At 40.6% G+C, this 13,423-nt stretch overlaps 1 protein-coding gene across 1 annotated transcript in view; it reads right to left on the bottom strand.

Annotated features, from left to right (window-relative positions):
* kcnh8 (potassium voltage-gated channel, subfamily H (eag-related), member 8) overlaps positions 1-13,423 on the bottom strand; it is a 57,426-nt gene that overhangs the window by 17,895 nt on the left and 26,108 nt on the right. The window contains exons 4-8 of the mRNA XM_059350711.1: positions 11,278-11,405; positions 10,462-10,699; positions 10,175-10,332; positions 5,058-5,262; positions 2,423-2,632 (exon numbers count right to left, since the gene is read on the bottom strand). Coding sequence (XP_059206694.1) covers positions 2,423-2,632; positions 5,058-5,262; positions 10,175-10,332; positions 10,462-10,699; positions 11,278-11,405 — 939 coding nt within the window. The remainder of the gene's footprint in view (positions 1-2,422; positions 2,633-5,057; positions 5,263-10,174; positions 10,333-10,461; positions 10,700-11,277; positions 11,406-13,423) is intronic.

Below are 13,423 nucleotides of genomic sequence, written 5' to 3'. Positions count from 1 at the left end.
CAGAATCCAGACAAAATATTATTATAATATTATGATATTATGATTATGATAATACAAAAATATTATCATCAAATAAATAATGCATTATTTATTGATCCCGGAAGAAACCTCACTAGCTACCCAACAGTTTATAGCTCCATCTTTACCAGCTGCAACAGTAAAACGATGCACAATGTATGTATGTATGTATGTATGTATGTAATGTAATAACTAGAAGGCCACTTGGAGAGTACAAACCTCCACCTATCTTGCAATGTTAAGAAAAGTAAAAACGTATGTGTGCATCTGCCCTGTGATGCCTCTCTAATCCAAAATTGAATGCGTTCTTCCTTGGCCCATGCTACACCCTTCCACCAAGTTTCATGAAAATTGGACCAGGTGTTATTCTGTAATCCTGCTGACAAACTGACAAACAAAAAAACCAAAGCTCCTTGGCAGAGATTACAATTCGATAACGTGACATATATTTTTCTAAAATGGGCAATTTTGCATTATGAGTACTACTTTAGATTCTGATACATTTGCTCTTTTACTTGTAGCAGGGTTTTGTAACAGACTTGGGGGGTGCAGTTAACTAAAAGATCTTTATACTTCTCCCACCACTGGAGACAATCGAGCATAAGCATGAATGAAAAAGAGTGAAATAAACTGACAATGGATTGTCAAGACACAAACCCAAAATAGGCAAATGTTTTGGATGCTATTTTAATGGCCGAAGCTTGGTGCCATCAGGGAAAGATTTTTGTGTAAGCTCACTGTAAATTTGACAGTGCCAAAGTGTGGGAAGAGGAACAGCAGGGGTTGTTTCAATACCCGTAACAAGAGCAGCGCAGCATAAATGGGATGACTGGGATATGCACTTGGACATCTGCTCAAACCAGGTCAGTGGTACATTGGGAGAGGCAACAAACAGCATTCATGTCTTATTTCTGTTTCTTCACACTCAAAGTGACCTCTCCAAATCCACACTTACTCCTGTAGCCATATTGCCAGTAGGTTATTAACAAGAATAAGGCAAGCTTGTACTCAATTACTTTCTTAAACCCTATGTGGATAATTTGAATAAATATTTCTGCCATAATAAATATGATAAACAAGGTTCCTATAGGAAGCTGTCTATTTCAGTGATTAAATAAACAAACAGAGGAGTCCTGCAGCTACATTTCATATTTACATTCATGTCTTGCAACTCTGCTCCTCCCAGACAGAAACATCACTGTCAGGACAGAGAGGAGCTGATTTGAAAGATACCTGCCTTTTATGCTCCCAAAGATAAAGTATTTTCCTATTCTCATTCCAGCTTTGCCGCAGGTATGTCTGGACACACAGACTACATGTCTCGTGTCAGTGGTAGGTCACTGACCACGCTTTTTTCTGATGATGTAGATTAAATGATTGCTCCTTAGGCATACAATTATTCAATTCCTTCCACAAACTCATTACATTTGACCTATGCTCTGCTACAAATATGAACAGGTGCTTTGTGTTCTTTTCATTTCGAGTTAACACACAAGGGATTGCATGAGTGTGTCTATGCAAGCATGTGTATGTGTGGTTGCATCTGTGACTGCCACTGCCCTCGGGCAGCCAGGGACATTTAACATTTAGCTGAACCAGAGTGGGGACAGTCCACAGGGAAAACCCCACCACGGTGACCTCTCTTCATCCCCCCAAAAACCAAACCTAGTGTAACGATCCAGTTTAAACTGGATTAGACCATTGTGGCAGTACATAAACACAACATTCAAAGTTTGGCTGACCTCCCTGCTTAACGAAATCAAATTAGCCAGCGAGTTTAGCAACCATCAATTTAAACCAAGACAACGTGGCTTTGCATTAAATGTTAATATAATTATAAATCAAACTGTTAAATCACAAGTCCCCAAACAGGCTGTAGCATCACCCTGTCACTCATGAGTTGGCCACTCCCCCCAAGCCTGTATCACTCAGCCCTCCAGGCCTGTGACTTCAAACCACCAGACAGCACAAAGAAAAGGGATGTGAGTTAATCTTGAGTTATTCAGGACTTACTTAATTTAATTGGTTGATATGGCATGTATTGTTTGAAAGTAAATTCCTGACATTATTACTATCTTTTTGAGCAAATGAAAACCCACAATAAGGATGCATTACTGAAGTAAGTTAAATGAGTAAGCCAGTCATCCATCCATCCATCCATCCATCCATCCATCCATGCTTAATCATCCATCCTACTGTTGACCAATGTATTTGAATAAATTGTTGGAACAGCATCCTGGATCCTCTGTTTAAATGTGCACCACATCAGATGTTAAGTTAGCCAACGCCACCACATGCTGTTGCCTGAATGTAAACACTACAGTCATGTGATCCCACAAAATAAGATTTTCAGATAACATACAACAAACACATGATCCCTGATGGGTTTGTGTATTCTGTGTACCTCCGATAAGCATGACACAAATAGAGAAGATCTTCTCGATGTCAGTGTTGGCCGACACGTTACCGAAGCCCACGCTGGTCAGGCTGCTGAGGGTGAAGTAGAGTGAGGCGATGTAGACGCTGCGGATAGCGGGACCGCTGCTGGTCCCATTCACACCACCTATGGCATAGTACGGCGACTCCAGACGCTTCCCCAGCTCATGGAGCCATCCTGTTGTTAAGATGATGTAAATGGGGATATTGATGAATGGAAGGAAAAAAAGAGGGTTAGAGTGGGTAAATAATGCACTCTCATTGTGCTTTCCAGGCTCGTAACATTGACCCATTCATAAAGAGGCAACCTTGGGACGATAGTTTTTAAGAACACTTATCTGTTCTGAGCAGTAATTAACAAAATAATCAGGAAGGAGCATTATTACAAACCTTCCATATTTCCTCACAGTTTCTAATGCTACCAATACGAATGCACCATGTGATTAGTTTATTTACAATGAGCTGCAGAGGTTATCTCAAAGCTCGGTGCAGTGAAGCGTACAGATGCAGACAAAGCTGACAGAATTGTTTCCTAGTTATGAAAACTGTGGTAAGCAGTGCTTCCCTCTAAGCTCCATCTAGAACAATGGATTTAGCTGTAGAAGCAGATCAGATGCTTGGGAACCAGAACTGATCTCTGGTCAGTGCAATGTGCAGACATGCAGCTGATCCCAGGAGAGTCTCCTGCAGACACTGATGAATGGTAATTGGATGGAAGCCCCTCATAGCTGCCTGACTTCAACGCTCAGTTCAGCATCAAAAACGCATAATTAGGACACAACACATTAATCCTGCCTCATGCACTGACCTGTTATTTTATGACACTGAAATGCAGTAATTGGTGAAGAGAAATCTGCATCGTTCTCATGACCCAGTCAATGCTGACCCGGAACCAGTTATGAAGACACCAGAGCGAGGTAATTGCAAGCAGTGCAGCTCATCGATACTGACCAGAGATCAGCCCAGGGGGCCTCATTATATGAGGGACCTGGAGGCTGAGAGGGAATTACGAGAGGGATCATGCCATTCGCTCAGTCAGTTGTACAACACACCTGCATACAGGCACACACACTAAACTGATGTAATTTTTGCCTTCACTTTTTTCAATTGGATACGTATTTTACAACAGACTTAGGAATCAATAAAATCAATGAGGAAATCATGAACTTAATTTAGCTGTTGACTGAAATATTAAGGAAAACAGACAAACAGTGCATACTACTGTCTCCGGACTGCAAACACTTTCTCGACGTGATGAATACATAACATAGTTAATAACAAGGACCTCTCAATCCAATATTATGTGCTTTAAACCTACATCTATGTGATGTATTTTCAATTTCTCTATTGAGGATCGCATTACTGCAGCACATCTATACTTGTGTAAAGCGCTTCATTATACTAGATGGGTTTTAATCCTGTTTGTACATAAACATCCGTCTTAATAGCTTGAAAACCTACAGGGATGAGGGCCACGATGAAAAACAGGTCTACGAGTAAATATATACTCCCTGCAGGTTTCACGCACTGATAGCTTTTCAGAACCATTGTTGATTTGGAAACAATGAGCTATGAAACTGCAATGCAGTATTGGCATGTAAACCAAGCCACACACATAACGTGATAGGTGAGGTAAGGCAGGAATAAAATCTCAACACAGAAAAAAAAAAGAGTAGAAAAAAGGATGCCTCCTGCATGAAATACATGTGGATTTATGTGATCAAAAAAGTGAAAAATTACTTATTTTATTATTGCCAGATGATCAATAAAAAATTTCCAACATTTTATCTTTATAGCCTTTACTCTGAGCCACAAGCAACCGACCATTTATCCTATAGTTTGTGCTCATAAAAGCGCAGTTTCCTCTATATTGATTTAGCACAGAGTTTGACAGAGCTAGATAATGGCTCCCTCAGCTAGAAAGATGAAGATAAAATGAAAACACTTTTCTATTTCTTTTGCAAGCATAAAAAAACACACAAAAAATTACATGTGCATTAAAAAAGTCTGTGAGTCATACTATGTGTATCTATTTATGGTCCATGCCATTTTGGAACTGCAACAGTTGAAGGATAGTGCTGCCAAGCAATGCAAAGTGCCTTAAACCTGCATTCTTTCTAATGGCCAACAGGGGGTGACTTTACCAGCTGCAAAAAGAAACAAATGAGTTATTTCATTCAACATCTTCCTAATGAGTTAATGGTCTCAATTGCTAATTTCCAGTCTTCTTCAATGTAGCATGATGTCCATTTTGTAAATGATGGTCCCATTTAGAGTAATATAGACGATAAATCAGGGTGTGCTTAAGGGCGTGGTTATATTATTATTGGCAAGTTTCCACCACCATTTACATTGTCCAAGTTTTTCTTTTTTGTCTTTGACCCCCTCATGGTGTGTTTTCAGTTAATGAAGCTTATCTGGAAAATTTTGGTAGCTGGTTGATAACTCCACCTTCTCGTCCAAATTGTGTCATTTTTGGCTCCAAAAAAACAAGGAGGCAACTTCCCAGACTCAGTTCACAAAAGAATGGGTGACAGAAAGCAGCTACAGTCTATGTATGGAAGATGTTCTTTGATTTGTGGGTATCATTTTCTTTTACTCACCAATATCCCAGTTGAAGGCGTTGGCCTCCATCTCCATCTTGCCGATAATGTACCAGATGCAGGCCATCCAGTGGGCCAGCAGGGCGAACATGGACATCAGCAGCGTCAGGACCACCGTACTGTGCTGCGAGTAGCGGTCCATCTTCTGGAGCAGCCGCAGCAAACGGAGCAGTCGTACAGTTTTTAACAGGTGGACCACAGACACCTGGGGATAAAGAAAAAAGACCCCAGGTTAATGTGCTCAGGATATTATCATTAATACATTTAAAGCTACATTGGAATTGCACCGTTGTGCATCAAACACACACAGCATTGTCTTCACAATATATTGACACTGCATTATTCACGCCTCCCTCTCTACAACTACAGCTCCTGAGGGCACCATGTGTTTTATTCCTTGCTAAGCAGTGATCAACTATCACAACTACATAACCACCTTTTGATTTCTTGAGATTTTCTGCTGTTCTGCTGAGGGCAAAGAGAGACACACAGACAGAAACTATGAAAACAAGGAGCTGGCTGCAATTGTTTTCTTTTATTTTTACAGAAAGTAAATTTCATGAGAAGAGTGATAAACCAGCACACACACACACACACACACACACACGCACACACACACACATACACACACACACAAACACACACGCTAATAACACTGCCGTGTATGATAAAAAGCTCCTAACCGTGCTTCATGTCCTCTCCAACATTAGAGGCTGCTCAAAATCTCTCAGATTCTATAATTAGAACTTGACAAATGCTTGTAAACACATCAACAATATGATGATCTATGTGAAGATGTCCTGATGAAGGAGTCCTTGATTATAAAATGACCAATTACTGCAATCAGGCACGAGCTCACAGGTGTGTTTGCTTTGTTTTTTAATCTCCAGTCTTCACTATCACCATACAGTATTCGCCTTCTCCAGCTTCCTTCATTTTCTGTCTGTGCTCAATCATTTTTTTCACTCCAAAAAAGAAGAAGGGAATCTACTTTCACTACTGACTAAAGAAACTTACTTTTGCCACACTTCCCTCGACTGACTTGGATACACGATGTTCCTTCAAAGTTTCTTTTCACACCTTTTCCGCATTCATGGGCTGTAGATGTGATTGTCTACCATTGTGCACCTGCTCCTCAGGCAATCTGCACCAAGAGTCTATCATTTGAAGCTTGCCATTGTGAATCCCCATTGGAGACACACACACATTTGCACACTCACACATTATTATTTACAAGGATGTAGGACATAGAGGGTGTTAGAAATCTATACGATATATGTTACATGTCTATTCGTGTAGTGTGTGACATAAAAGTGGTGTGGCGGTGATGACTTGGGACAGTTGGAGACTGAATAAGTGGGACAGAAATTGCAGAGAGAAGACATATATAACATAATAACTGAAATAAATAGAGGGAGGAAGGCAACAAAAGGAATGATGATGAAAGAGGGGAGAGAAAATGTGTGTATGAGCGTGACAAAGAGAGAAATACACAATCAGAGCGTTTGAAAAAAGCTAAGAGGAGGACATGTGTGGACGGAGCTGCTCCTGTCTGTGTCTCAAATATGTTTTATAGGGGTTTTTGCAGACTCTTGCTGTGAGAAATAGAGAACTGGTGCAGCACGAGGGGTAATGAAGCCTCCTGCTGAGCCCTGGGGAGAAGCTCCATCTCCTCTCCACCATCTATCACCACCCGGCATCCCACCTATGGCGAAAGCAGGCTGCGCCACATCCCATTCTCCTCCAGCAGCATGAGCAGTAAGAAATGCAATGTAGCCACCAATGCATACACACCTTCTGTCACTTTCTCCTTCAACTTTTACCACTACCACTTCCATCTCATCCCTGCCATTCAAATTTGCATTTCTTTTTCCTGTTAGGTGTGAAATTCACAATTAGTCACTTGATTCACTTACTCCTTTGCTGTCTTAGGTAGTATTTTTGCACGAGACTAACTTTAGATAGATGCTCATTAATTTCCCTTTGCAGCCTCACCCTTAGCACTACAGTCACAACAGTGTGACTGATCATGTTTATTTTAATCTATTTTACTGATGCAGCAGAATCAGGCCAATGGGGAGTATAACACTGTTCTTCATGTATTTTAGCCACCTAAAAAAGTAAATATCAGTTTAAGTAAACGCTATATTTGGAATATTTTCAATGCTTTCTAACAGGGAACTTAAGCACTTCAAAGCCCCCAGACTCCATTGAAAAAAACAGTGATTCTACTTTTCAGAACCAGGAGTTGCTGGTCTAACGCTGCCCAGTTTGTTTGTGTTATTGTGTTACTTTGGTGAATCCAATGTAACCCTATCAAATCCCAAAGTTTCACAACAACATAAACAAACTAAATGATCTAGGCACCAGTAGACCAACAACATCAAAATGAAGAACAAACTCATTGGACAGAAAAAGAAAAGAAAAGAAAAAGTGTGGAAAGGGTGAAATGGGATCATGCGACATAAGCAGAAATGACATACAACAAAACAAAAGAAGGAGAGGGACAGTGCCGAAGCCCCTTGGCTCATTTTGGTGAAAGATGGCTTCTCTAAAGGGGAAGCAGTGTGAATGCTACGTCCTGAGAGGGGACATCACGCAGGATGAACAGCAATTACTGGCCACCCCTACTCTGCCCAGCAACAGCAGGGGAAGTTGTGGCCCAGTAGCCCTACACCCAAATCCCAATCTATTGGGAGTATGCGGTATTTCCATTAATAGAGCCTGGAACCAAACAGGCAACTTCGCCTGGAGCAGCTTGTCACTGGCTCCACCTACTCACTTTCTTTTTTTCACCCTTTGCTCTTTCTCTTTTCTCTTACAATCTCTGTTTCTTTTATTACGTTTAACAAAGCTTCCTCTACAAGAATTCATATTTTTCACTATTTTTATTACTAGTTCCATTTCTATTGTTCTATCCCATATGTTTTGTATAAAAACAAAAACAGCACAAAAAGACTACATTTATTATTCCCATCATGACAAAGTCTAAAAGAAGTCGCATGTTGTTCCATTCATACATTGCCTCATATATATCAGAGTTCTTTAGATTTATTTGCTCTAATACTGTGCAATACAAAACTGTCTTCCTGCCACATATACAGTAAAACAGTTAAACGAGTCAATATTTAGTTATAATGTTGCATGATATGGTATGGAACGGTAATCCACAAACCAATGGTTCACGCCACCAGGGCTATGTCCACTTCTTATACAGTCTGTTGTCTTATATCATATAAGAAAGGGATGTCATGTCCAAATTTAATTTTGTTCAGTTAATGTCTATTAGTGTAACTGTTGCATGTTATTTTTCAGTTTTAGTTGTGAGTTGTATGTAAGTTATGTTGATTTGGCACTAAATATATGCATCCCAGTAAGAATGGTGATACAGCAGCTAGCAGGGATCCAAATAAACAAACTTTGATAGCAATTGCATAGTAGCCAATATTGTATATTGCACCTTTTGACTCACAGGGCTGAGTGAGACCCCTTTTTCTACCAAGGCAGTTTGAGGGCCGGTTCAGAGACGTTGCCTAATTTCAAACCAGGTCCTCATGTTTCGACAGCCTAAGAACCGGCTCTTGGCCAGGAAAACTGGTTCTAGAGGGGCACCAACTCTTTCGCTGGTCTCGAACCGCGAAGCGCACGTCAGAGGCTGAGTGACCAACAAGACAACTAAAAAGTGTATCATTAATGTTATTTTATTAGTTTAACTGCAATATGATCAATACAGGCTAGTGTTAGCGGGCTAGTGTTAGCCAGCTAGCGTTAGCTTACAACAAAGGTTAACATTAACATCTTACATTCGGTGTTAATAGGAACGTTATCACCTTCCATAGCGATCAAGACGAGCAGAAGGAATGTGTTGTATTAGTCGTGTTTGGATGCCAATGTATACTCGCAAAGCCAGGAGCAACATTTGAAAAGAGACAATGTAGTCCGCCATTGTTTTCATTATGTTTGCGAAGCATGGAGACATATGCAGACATATACAGTGACATAATGACGTGGCTCTCGAGCCTGTGGTTCTGACAGAAACAGGTTCTGAGAGGGCTCACAGGCTGAGCCAACTGCAAACAGCAAATTAAACGCTGAAAAGGAAAAAACTTCCATCAGAAACTAATCAGAACCTTTACATCATGTAGTGCTTCCATTGGGTGATATCATTCAGCTGTGGACAAGACAATCTATTCAATCCATTTTTTCCTCTCTCTAGGTATTCTTAAGGGTGCTATGTATTGGACTCAAACAGAACAGAAAAAAGGTTTTAATGATACAGGTTTGATTGTTTTCTCAGCCCTTGTACAGTAGGTGGAATCGATCAATACGCAGAATCAAAGAGGAGCTGGAGTGGAAACAGTCTGTGCAATCTGTTCTTATGAAATGTCAAATAGGCTGGAGGTGTTGCACTTCATAATGCACTACTGTGATGACAGGGTTAGAGAGCGGGGCGCTGTTACTGGGTAATCCATCAGTCATGAGCGTTAAATCTTTACAATTGTATTTAAAGTCATGTTCTATAAACTCCCATTTTTAATTCTTTCTTTCTTCCTTGTTTTTTCTACCATGTTTTTACTGTATTTTTTAATCCTTTTATAGAATTGTATTGAATTAACAATATAATTTGTATCTAACTTTTTTTTTTAAATCATTAAAAGTTAAATTTTAAACTAATACATTTTACACTTTTATATAAAGCGAATGTGGATTTGGGGTTGAGCGTTTTCTTTGTCAACTATATAGAATTACTATAGGTGATGGTATGATATTTATACATTTTTATTTTATTTATTTATTTTTAATTGACTATTTTATATTTTCTTAATTATGTTGTTTGACATTGTTTTAATTATTGTTGTTTATTTATTTATCTTTATCATTTTCCTTACTGTATTTTTATTCCCTCAATCAGAGGATTCTGTCATGTTGTATTTATCTTGATGTATGTTTTGATATTTTAAGTTTATTAAGAAAAAAAGCAAACATCACCCTGTTCAGATACTTCCGCGAGTAATGCTTCTATAAAGATATCTGAAACAAGATGAATGTACAGTAGCTCACTGTTTATGTGCTGTATTAAACCCTGAGAGCTGAGCAACAAGGCAATGACTACTCACCACGCTGACTTTAAAGGCATAGAGCAGGTCAAAGGGCAATGCGGCCACCAGGTCGATGATGAACCATGTGGTCAGGTAATGGATGCAGATCTGCCGAGCGTCAAAAATCACCTGGCCTGATTTGCTGACATACGTTGTGCGGAAATTAAAAACAATGTCTGGCAGGAAAAACAAAGAGAATTGGGAGTTTGGTTATTTTAAACTAGTTATTATAATAATATATTAAATCAGATTGAATAGTTTATAAAAAAAAAGTGAAATACTCAGTTTTGCATTTCTGCACCGACCTATGATGAACAGTATCTCCACCGCGATATCGCTGACAGTCGTGCTGCGGGTCAGGTCGTCGTCATCACCGATGAAGCACACATTGTAGGGCACCGTCACAGCAACGTAGAACGTGGCGAGAAGAATGAGCCAATCCCAACCAGCTTTGAATGTGCTGTAGTGGAGTAAGATGAATTTGGACTTCTTTGCATCTGCTACCTTGTACTCTGGCAGAGCAGGCGGATCCCCAAACACATTCTGGACAGGACAGGAGAAGAAAATAGGAATCTGTTAGATCTACTTACTTTGTTTTGGCGGTCCAACTACGTCATGGAGCTTGTTTGTACCTAAGGCTAAACTAAAATGAGGCCAGTAGGCCTACAGTATGAAAATATAATAACAAAACAGCTATCTTTATATAAAAAAAAGGTTTATTTTCAAAGGAACCTCAACTAATGTGTTTTTATTCTGCAGGAAATACAGTTCTGTAACTTTCAAAATGCCTGCTTAAAAATTTTGCATTTTGATTAGTTGGTTATCCAGTAAAATAATGAAAATTGCAATTTAACTTTAAAACTAACAACTAATATTCAACAATATTGGCGGAATTAAATTACAAAAGATAAAAAGAGCATCAGCCAGTGTCACACGTTTTGTTTACTGGAGAGCTCTTCTCCACATCGACACAGTTTCTTCTCAGCTGCCTTTTGTGTCCACAGTGCTTCAATAACAGCACTGATCTTCTCACTTCCTGTATTACAGTCCACCCACTCCCACTTTCACTGATCCTTCATCGTGCTACATTCTGCTCTGTTGTTTGAAGTGCCTGATGATACCTTGTTGAGTTTAATCTTGCTCTTCTTTCTGCTGTGGAGGTGACCAGAGATGTGGTAGAGCACTGTGCTGCTCCGCAGACGAGTCGAGCTGAATGGAGAGCCTGTCTTCACCCTGCCGCGCCGTCGCTCTGTAAACACACACGCACACACGCGCATGCACGCACCGACGCACGCACCGACACACATACACACACACAGTTAAGTTAGCACACATCCCCCCTACAATACTTTACCCCCTAAGGTTAACTACTGATGACTGTCATTATGCTTGATGAAATACATAATATTCCATCCTGAATAGGAAAACATGAATATGCAACAGGAAGAATGCGTAATTTCCAAGCAAATTGCACAATTTCAGAGTGAAACTGCCATTTTGCTTTTGTAAATGTCAGAACAGGGATTACCTGGTGTGATTCACAATATTCAGCCATAAATATCGGCATATGATGTCTTATTGTGTAAACACCATCTCCAGCGGCTGAGAGGCTGTTAAGTGTAGTATGGTGGATTCTCTATGGTTGATTGCTGCTGGGGTTGGGTTTGTGTGTCGGCTTGCTGCCGTGCCTGCACGTGTGTTTTCTTCGGAATGTATTGTAGTAGTAGATAAAGTAGATAGTGTAGGAGTGAAGTGTTCAGACTGAGGAGATGGGTAATGGGAGAAGGCACTTTATTGCTGCTGGGTTCTAAGTCGCATTCTCACTGTTGTGAACCCACAGGAAAGGCCAGATTGGCTTAAGGGGGGGTGGATAACGGCAATAACAAAGCCGGAGAATAGAAGTGATAACTGCTTTTGAGTGTCCTTTAGAAAGTGTGTGCGTTCTCTGGTGTGTGTACGGACCCCAGACGAGGCGAACAGACAGGGCCCATCCATAATGCGGTGCAGCCTTGGGGGACGCGACACGGCAGGAGCACAGAGACAGAGACACGCTTATTTTTAGACCTAATGAATTTCCCTCCCCTTTTATAGCCCTTCTTGTGGGGGTAGAGGGGGAGAATACGTGGGGAGGGGTGGCTATTGTGTATACGGGGGGAGGCAGAAGGCATGTAGGGCAGATAGGGGAGATTGGAAAGGATATATATACTGTAAGAGCTGCTGGAACAGATGGGAAACAGGGGTGAGAGAGAGAGAGAGAGAGAGAGAGAGAGAGAGAGAGAGAGAGAGAGAGAGAGAGAGAGAGAGAGGCGTAAAGAAAGGACAGAAAAAGGAGAAAGGGAAGAGAGGAGACTGTTGACGCCAGAATCTGGGTTTCCCCCTTTTGCACACACTATCCACACTGTCCAGACAGAGAGCTAAATGGGTCACATCCAAAGTGTCTGTCCGTCCTTAAGGGCTTCCCCAGCGTGGATGGAAATGCCCAATTGATGTCACAGTGTCTGCATCTCCAATTTCTTCACATTTTTAGCATCTTCAGAGGGGACCTGTTATGCTATTGATTATTTACTGTCATATATATACAGTCATGGCCAAAAATATTGGCACCCCTGCACTTCTGTCAGATAATGCACCATTTCTCCCAGAAAATTGTTGCAATTGCAAATGCTTTGTTATTCACATGTTTATTTCTTTTGTTTGCATTGGAACAACACAAGAAAAGCAGAGAAAAAAAAGCCAAATCTGATCATTCCACACAGAACTTCAAAAATGGACTGGACAAAATTATTGGCACCCTCATCTTAATATTTGGTAGCACATCCTTTGGAAAAAATAACTGAAATCAATCATTTCCTGTAACCATCAATGAGTTTCTTACACCTTTCTACTGGAATTTTGGACCACTCTTCTTTTGCCAACTGCTCCAGGTCTCAGATTTGAAGGGTGCCTTCTCCCTCTTCTGCTGTTTTAAGATCTCTCCACAGGTCTTCTATGAGATTTAGATCTGGACTCATTGCTGGACACTTCAGAACCCTCCAGTGCTTATCTTCAACCATTTCTGGGTGCTTTTGAAGTGTGCTTTGTGTCATTGTCCTGCTGGAAGAGCCATGACCTCTGATGGAGACCCAGCTTTTTGACACTGGGCCCTACATTGCACCCAAAAATTCTCTGGTAGTCTTCAGATTTCATGATGCCATGCACACAGTCAAGGCATCCAGTGCCAGAAGCAGCAAAGCAACCCCAAAACATCTGTGAACCTCCACCATGTTT

Source organism: Centropristis striata, chromosome 14, assembly GCF_030273125.1.
Source record: "Centropristis striata isolate RG_2023a ecotype Rhode Island chromosome 14, C.striata_1.0, whole genome shotgun sequence".
Taxonomy (NCBI): Eukaryota; Metazoa; Chordata; class Actinopteri; order Perciformes; family Serranidae; genus Centropristis; species Centropristis striata.
This window is presented reverse-complemented; position numbering and strand designations above follow the sequence as displayed.